This window comes from Penaeus monodon, chromosome 3, assembly GCF_015228065.2.
Source record: "Penaeus monodon isolate SGIC_2016 chromosome 3, NSTDA_Pmon_1, whole genome shotgun sequence".
NCBI lineage: Eukaryota > Metazoa > Arthropoda > Malacostraca > Decapoda > Penaeidae > Penaeus > Penaeus monodon.
Window position 1 is genome coordinate 43,630,113 of NC_051388.1, and position 9,115 is coordinate 43,639,227.

Here is a 9,115-nt window from a genome sequence, read left to right on the forward strand (position 1 = left end):
GTAAAAAAAAGAGAGTAAAATAAAAAAATTAGAAGAAAAAAAAAAATCGAAGGAAATTTAAAAAATTTAATAAGAAAGAAAAATTGCCAGAAGGGTTAAAAGTAGTAAAAATACCCAAAGGGGGGCTTAAAAGTAATAAAATTACCCAAAGGGCTTAAGAAAACTGTAAAGCATCCAAAAAGGGTTAAAAAAACTGTAAAAAAACTAACATCTAGTAAAAAAAGTAAAAAAAAAGAGGGGAAAAAGTAAAAGCTGAAAAGAAGACAAAAAATATTAAGAAAAAAAATAAAATAAAGAACAATTTAAAAAAGAAAATTCAAAAAAGAAAAAAGAAAAGTAAGAAAAGAAAAAGGGAAAGTTTTAAAAAGAAAATAAAAAAGGAATCCCAGATTTAAAAAAAAAAAAACAAAAGGAAAAAATTTTGTCAAAAAATTTAATTAATCCCCACGGCAGAAAAAAAATATAGTAAATAAATAAATAATAAATTAAAAAAAGAAATATACAAAAGATAAAAAAAAAAAACAAAAATTAAAAAAATCAGCCCAGGAATTAATTTTGGGTAAAAAAAAATCGAAAAATTTTTGGGGTTCTTAAAAAAATCTAAAATAAAACCCCTTTTCAGAAAAAGTTCAATAAAAAAATGAAAAGTTAAAAAAAAAAAAAAAAAACAAAATTAAAAAAAAAAAAAAAACGTATAAAAAAAAGGCCAGCGTGGTATTTTTTGTTCCCCAAAAAAATCAAAGTAGAAGAAAAAAAAAACTCAGTAAAAGGTTTTTATTTTAAAAAAAAATTCAAAAAGGGTAAAAACAAATGTAAAAAACAGAAAAACAAAGGGCCAGATATAAAAAAATAAGCTAAGAAAAAGGGTGGAGAGGGAAGTGGGGGGGGATCCCCCGGGGGTTTTTGGAGGATGGAAAGGAAAAAGAGGGACAGGAGAGGTGGATTAAAGGTAAAAGGGGAGGACAAACGGGGGAAAAAGGAAGGAAAAAGAGGAAATTGGGAAAGATGGGGAAGAAAAAAAAAAGAAGGAAAAGAGAGAGTGGAAAAAAGAGGGCAGGGAAATGGGCAGGTAAGGGAGGATAGGGATGGAGGAGAAGGGGGAAAGAAGGGATGAAATAAAAAGGGAAAACGGGGGGAAAAAAGAGAGAAAGGGGAATATCGTGGGGGTGGGGGGGGAAAAAAAAAGGGGGGAAGAAAGAGGGTGGAAAAAGGAAGGAGGGAGGGGGGGGTGGGAAGGGGGAGGGGTAGGGGATGGGGATTTGGGGGGGGGGGGAAGGAGGTTGAATACCTCACAGGTATATATGAAATTAAAATCTCCACGATAAAATAGGATGTATCTGAACCCGGTTTCGTTTATATAATTAAGATAATGATAACATTATAGCAACGGGGGAAATGAGATAACCCTAAGTAAAAAAAAAAATAAAAATGATGATAGTAATAAAAGATATGACATAAAAATTTGAAATGATGAATTTTTAAAATAATAAAATAATAATAATAAATAATATAATAATAAAATAACAATAATAATAATAATAAAAAAAATAATAACAATAAAAATATAATAATAATAGGGAAAAATAATTAATTAAATAATGATAATGTGTGATGAAAATGAAAAATTAATAAATATTAAAAAATATTATTTTTATTATCATTTATCACATCACATTTCATTTTTATAATTATTATTTTACCCCTATTATTATTTTTATTATGTTAAAAAAATTTTTTTTATTTTTTTGTTATTTATCATTATTTTTTATTTTTATCTTTATTGTTTTTATTATTTTATTATTATTATTATTTTAAATTTTTAAAAATTTTCACATTTCTAAATTTTATGTCATACATATCATTACATCATCATTATTTTTTTTTATATTAGTTAATCATTCTCTTTTGCATAATGTTATCATTATCTTAATTATATAATCGAAACCGGTCAGATACATCTCTTTTATCGTGGAGATATTAATTCTCATATATACCTGTGAGGTATTCAACCTCCTTCCCCCCCCCCCCCATATCCCATCACCCCCCCCCCCCCTTCCTAGCCCGATCCTCTTTTCCCTTTCTCCTTATTCGCACCCCTTTCTGCCCCCTGTTTTTTCTCCCCTTCTCTATTCCACTAGTTTTCCCTCTTTACTCGTTTTCCTTGCTTGTTCAACCTTTTATTTATCCCTATACTATCCATCCCCATCTATCCCTATCCCCCCCTGTATCTGCCGCTTTTTCCCCCGTACCCTTTTTATTCGCACTCTTTCTTGTTCCTTCGTTTTTTCTCTTTCTTCTATCTTACGCAAATTTTCCCCTCTTTTCCTTTCCTTTCCCCCTTTTGTCCTACCTTTTCCTTAAATCATCCTCCCTGCCCCCCTCCCCTTTCCCTACCTATCCAGCATCCTCCGAAATCCAGGGCGAGTCGGCACACCCGGACCATTCCCCTCTGCCACCCTCTTTTCTTACTTATTTTTTTTTATACTGGCCCTTTGTTTTTACATGTTTTTTTACTTTGTTTTTCCCTTTTTTTGAAATTTTTTTTAAAAGATAAAAACCTTTATGAGTTCCTGCGTTATCTATGCATCTTTAACAAAGTTTCGGAGTGCGGATAACCAAAAAAATTTTCCTGCGACTGCATCTTTTTTATCGTTTTTTTTTCCTTGAAATTTAAGCTAAATTTTTTTTTAAGGGGTTTCTTTTACTTATTCACCCTTTTTATTGAATTTTTTACGCAAGAGAAGGTTATTTTTTTAAGATTTTTTATTAATAAATCGCGGGGCAGATTCTTTTTACTTTTTTTTTTTACCAAACGAAATTCTGCTGATTTTTTTTAAACATTTCATTTTTCTTTTTTTTTTCTTTTGATATTTTCTTTATTATAATAATTTTTATTTTTGATTACTATATTTTTTGGTTACTCCGCCTCCGGGGGGAGTTAATGAACCCCATGTTTTTGAAAAAAAAAATTTATTTGGGGGGCCTTTTTTGCCTTTTACTTCCCCAGGTTATTAATGCTGGACGTGCCCTTGGTTTTTTTACTATTTTAATAGGTGAACCATGTGGCTTCTTTGACTTTTACTTTTTTTTATTAATTTACTTCTTTTACCTTTTTTCTTTTACTTTTTACTTTTTTTCTTAATCACCTTTTATGTTTTATTTTCGCTTTTACTTTTCCCTCATTTTCCTTTTTTCTTTTTTTTATCGTAGATGTTAGTTTTTTTTTTAAGTTTTAAACCTTTGGCTGCTTTACAGTTTTCTTAAGCCCCTTTGGCGTATTTTTTTTCACTTTTAAGCCCTTCTGGCGTATTTTTTTCTCTCTTTAAGCCCCCCTTTGGGAATTGTCTTTTTTTTATTAACTTGTTTTACTTTGGGGCCTTCTCACGGGTTTTTTTTGTTCATTCTAGATTTTTTATTTTTATCATGCTCTTCGATTGGTCAGCTCCCGGTAGGCCTCATCTCCGAGGTTGTTTGCTTGTGAGGGCGTGGGGTTCTGAGCCTTAGCTTATCCCCTACCCCCCTTTTTTGAGGAACGAAAGGGGCCCCTCCTTTTTCCTTGGGGGCCCAAAACCTGAAGCCCCCCGCCTCACGGGTGACCTCTTTTGGGTTTCCCCTTTTCACTAACTTAAATACTCTTTTACATTTGTCAACTAGAAAAGGGTTTATCATCATTTTTTTTTATTTTATTTCAGTTTTATTTTTGTGGTCTTTTTATTTCAAATCATTTTATTTTTTACAATCATTTTTGTCATTTTCCATTAAAAATTATTATTTTATTATTATTATTAATGTTATTATTATATATTTTTCCTTTTTTTTCCTTTATTATTATTATTATTATTATTATTATTTTATTTTAAAAATTATAAATTATTTTTTTATTTTTTAAAATTGTCACATTTTCATGCTAATATTTTTTTTTCCCGGTAAATGATATTATCATTTTTCAAAATTTTACTTTTTGTAAATTATTAATCTATTATTTTTGTTTTATTTTTAAACAATTTTTATTTTATTATCCTTAAATTATTATTATTATTTTTATTATCCTTATTATTTTTTTATTATTTATCCCATTTTTATTGTATTATTTTTATCTATTAAATTAAAAATAAAATTAAAATAAATTTTTAATTATTACCCTTATATTTAAATTTTATTATCATTATTATTTATTATTTATTATTACTTATTATTATTTTTATATTTTCATTTTTTATCATTACCACTGTTATTTTTACGTTTATCACGTTTATTATCATCATTATTATCATTATTATAATTATATTATTATTATTATTTGATTATTTAATTTTTTTTATATTTTTTTATCAAAATTTATTTTTTATTTTATCAAACATACAATTATAGTTTTCATAAATTTTATTAAACATAACCATAGTGATTTTTTGATGTTATCATTTTATTATCGTTTTCATCATCACTGTTATCATTACTATTTGTATTGATAGTATCAGTGTTCCTTTTGTAGTGTATAATACCATTATTATTATCATTATTTACAGTTTCTTTTTTTATCATTTTAGCAATAAAATAATAATAAAAAATAATAAATAATAATAATAAAAAATAAAATAATAATAAAATAATAAAATATAATAATAATAATAAAAAAAATATACAAAAAAAAAAAATAATTTAATAATAAAATGATAATAAATAAAAATAAAATTAAACCCCCTTATTCCATTAAAAGTTTTAAACAAAATTAAAATTTTAATGTTTAAATTTATTACATAATTACCTTATTGTTTTTTTTCTTTTCCAATTTTTTTTTATTATCATTTATCCTTAATTTTGTTTTATTTTTTTATTATTTAATTTTTTTTTTTTTGTTTTTTTTTTTCCTTATTTCTATTTTACTCATTATTATTGTTGCTGTTATAAATGTTACTGTGTTTCGTTTGTGTTTTTACTGGAAACACACCAAACCCACCCAAAGAACAAAACAAACTCCCACACACCATTATACATTACGCACTCTCCATTTTTCTTTCCCAAAATTTTTTCTCTATATTTTTAAAAAGATTTTTAGCGGGAAAAAAAATACTTTCATTTCAAAAGAACCACATTCATACCGTTTTACACACACATACATGTGCCCCCAAATCATTTTAGAGCCACCAACCCCGCGCATTTACATGGGTTTCGTGATGAAGATTTTATTAAAGAAAACTTTTATCACTGAAAGGATAATAAAATAACAAATGATATGACAAATATTTCCCATGAATTATGTCCCCAACACATAGCTATCGATTTGGCAATATTGTAAATTGATTATTTCCCTAAATTAGAAACACCGTTCACCATGGACATTTGTTATTTCGGGCCTATCCCGGGGATTCCCTTACAAGGGGATTTCATCAAGCAGAGCAATTAGCTTGCAGGGCAATTAGGGCCAATTCTCGCATAGCGACAATGGGGGTTTGGTTTTTCTCCAAAAATTTGTTATTCCTGTCGGGGCTCCTCATCGCAGGCCGTTCCTCGCCTATGGGGGAGGGCCGAACCTCATCGCGCTCAACGTCTTCTCGGAAGAGGTCAGAGGCGCAGCCTCAGACTCTCCAAATGTTCCCTCTTCCTTAAGGGAACATTTGGCGAAGAGTCCGTTGCAGGCGGGCGGGTCGCGGGTTTTTGTGCCGACGTCCGTGGGGTAGACAAAGGCGGGTTGGGAGGCCGGCTCGGTTTTTTTGTTAGAGAACTTTTGACGAGGAGGTTCTCCTCTGGGGTGAGGTGGGTTTACTCCTGGTTTGGAGGTGGCAGAGCATTTTAGGATGCTCCGTAGGGGCGAGCTGCCCTACAGTGGAAGGAGCAGGGTTTTTTGCTATCGTCAGCTCTTGTTGGTGTCGGGGGCGGGCGGGCCCCCAGCAGTCCTTTTCCCGAAATTTTCCCTTATGAAACGGCTTGGTAGGCCTTTTGTAACTTTACCAAAACCAAAGAAAAAGGGGGCTTCCGGCCACCCCCCCCCATAGGATGTTTGTGTAAAAAGGGAAATGTGCGAAAAAAATTTGGGATAAACAAAAGCGTTTTTTTTTCACCAAGGGAAATCCCACCAAAAATTACCCCACATAGTAAAGTAGCTTGACAAATAACCAAATTAAAAATTTAAAACATACATTAAATGTCAATTTCACATTTTGAAAAATCACCAAAAAAATTATGGAGCACTTTTTTGGTTTCTCTTCTTTTATAACTAAATTTTTTGGGTTTAAATACGTCCCACTAACACATACACAGTTTCCAAGTATCATTTCATTTGCTTATAATTATTACCAAACGTGGGGGAAGATAAAACTGTCGAAATCGGGTATTTGGATGAATTAGGGTCGTTTCCCAAAGATTTCTAGGAATATCCACGACTGCTTGCATATGGTTCAAGATCATATATGATATACATACATATATATATATGAAATATATACATATATTCATGACAAATTACCGGAATTAAGGACTACACAGCAAAAACATTATATACTCATTATATACTCTGTGCTCGACACTAACGCAGAGAGGGAGATGGGAAGAGGGCGGGGGTCTGGGATCTTTTATTCCCCTCTCCCTCTTCGTTCCACTTCCCCTCCCCATTCTCTCTCCTTCCCGTTCCCTCTCTCTATAAGTATATATATTCATATATATTTACTTGGGTCTTGTGTGTGTATATATGTATATGTATATATACACCCATATATAAATACATACACACACATATACATATATGTACACATATCTGTACGTATATATAGCAATATATATATACATATATACATACACATATATTGCTATGTACATACATACATACATACACATATATAATGTAACTATATACATACATACATCACACACACACAAACACATATATATTTTAATATATATATGTATACATAATATGTATATATTACATAAGTGTATATGAATAGACATGCATCTTATCGTGTTGGACATACTGTTCCTTAAGGGAGAACCTATAGACTTCTAAAGCGCTGCACGAATAGGCCAGTGTGATGGCTGTTTGTTCCTGCTGCCAGTGAAAAATTGCTCTGTTGTTTAATTACCTTTATCATTACGGTAAGGTGAACCTGTTAGCGAGGATGATAATACATGAATTTACAAAGAACTGCTGAATAGACTTACAAACAGACCAACCTATATGTAAAGACATGGACAAACATCCTCTTAAACACACATCCATTCACACACTCTCATTTACTCTCTCTTCCTGTCACCATCTACGTTTCTGTTTCTCTCTCTCTCCACATAGCCACTCACGGGCACACCCACACACCCACGTATATATATACAGGTTTTGCAATGAGCATTTCCTTATATGAATATATACATATAAAAGATACCAAGAATAACAGCTGATTTCGGTAATTAATTTCTTTGAATATATTGTCCCAATACATAACTACCAATCTTATGTAATCTTTCATATTGTTTATTCCATAATCAAGGCTACCAGTTCTTCCATGGACATTTTGTCATTTCGGGGCAACTCAACATCTTCATCCAAGGTTTGTTGTTCCTGTCGGGGCTCCTCATCGACAGGCCGTTCCTTGCCCACGGGTTGTACCATGGGCGGAGTGGCACTGAAGTCCTCCTCGCGCTCAGCGTCATCTCGGAAAAGGTCAGAGGCGCAGCCCCAGACTCTCCGAAGGAGACCGCTCAGCTGTTCTTCCTTGAGGGAACATTTGGGGAAGAGTCCGTTGCAGACGGACGGGTCGCGGGTCTTCGTGCCGACGTCCGTGGCGTAGACAAAGGCGGCGTTGTAGGAGGCCATGTTTTCGGTGTTGTTGGAGAACATATCGACGAGAAGGTCCTCCTCTGGCGTGAGGCTGGAGTGACTCCTGGTTTGGAGGTGGCAGAGCATTTTGAGGATGCATCCGTCAGGGTCTAGCTGCCCTACGGTGGACAGGAGCAGGTTCTTTCCTTCATCAGCGTCTTGTTCGGTGTCGGGATCGACGGAGCGGCCGTAGCGATAGTGCCTTTTCCCGTTATAGCCTCCGCGATAGTGAGAACGGCCGTGGTAGAGTCTCCTGTTGTATCGCTGGTGACGTCCCACTGCATAACTGACAAGCGCCGCGCCCTTCAGAACCGCCAAGCCACCTACTAAGCCACCAGTGGACAGAGAGGCTTCGCAGGACGCAACGGCCCAACACACCAGCAGGAGCACAAGAGGAAGGTTTCGTGCGTGCATCTGCCGAAGGAGAATGATAGTGTTTGTTGCGTCTCATTTGTCAGCATTGGTATCTGTGAGTGCATTTATCTGTGCAAGTTCATTTGTGTGGGCTTGAATGTTTGAATTACGAAAGACGAAATGTATGTTTGCGATGATGGGGTAATGATAGAGACAAAGATGGAAATCAGTAATAAAAATAATAACGACGGTTATTATGATCATGATAATGTAAGAAAGGTAATAGTGACAGAATAACAATGATACTGCTGTTGGTCATTATAGTGATGAATGCAAAATGATAAAGATATTAAGATACTGTCAGCGAAAATGGTAATAATGATTGTAACAGTTAAAACTATTCTTATAACAATATAAACAAAGAAAATATCATTATATCATTGTTAGCACATTGATAATAAAGACTGTATGATATGAATTAGTTATCAGCAATAGCGAATGTGCAAATAAATTGTATAGAATTTAAATGTTTGTTTTAATTTTCATCATTATTTTTAGGTCCATTTAGCGAGCTCATACCAGGCATATTTTCCATTAAACAGTGAAGCAGTAAGGCTTACGAGTCAAGGATCATTGCCTCGTGTTCTTCACATTTTACGTCCTTTGCTTGGCTGAATATGTAATAAAACACGAGTCATTGATATTATAGGTTCATATGGTAGAACCATATTGAAAAATATTCCTTGCCCTTGCCACAATGTACGCGTTGTCTGCTAGGCGCATCTGTATTACATCTGAATGTAGTTTGCATTGTAAATATGTCCCACATACACAGTTTCCAAGGCTTCTTCATGAGTTCAAGTTATATATATATATATATTGTTATTATTATCATTATATCTATATCTATTTATACACTGTATATATATAAACACACACACACACACATTATAT

General features: G+C 32.8%; 1 protein-coding gene across 1 annotated transcript in view; it reads right to left on the bottom strand.

The window, feature by feature from the left end:
• Positions 1–7,532: 7,532 nt before the first annotated feature.
• LOC119588915 overlaps positions 7,533–9,115 on the bottom strand; it is a gene marked incomplete at its 3' end in the record, with an annotated part of 4,993 nt that continues 3,410 nt past the window's right edge. Inside the window, 1 exon segment of the mRNA XM_037937537.1 lies at positions 7,533–8,221. Within this exon segment, the coding sequence (XP_037793465.1) occupies positions 7,533–8,221 (689 nt within the window).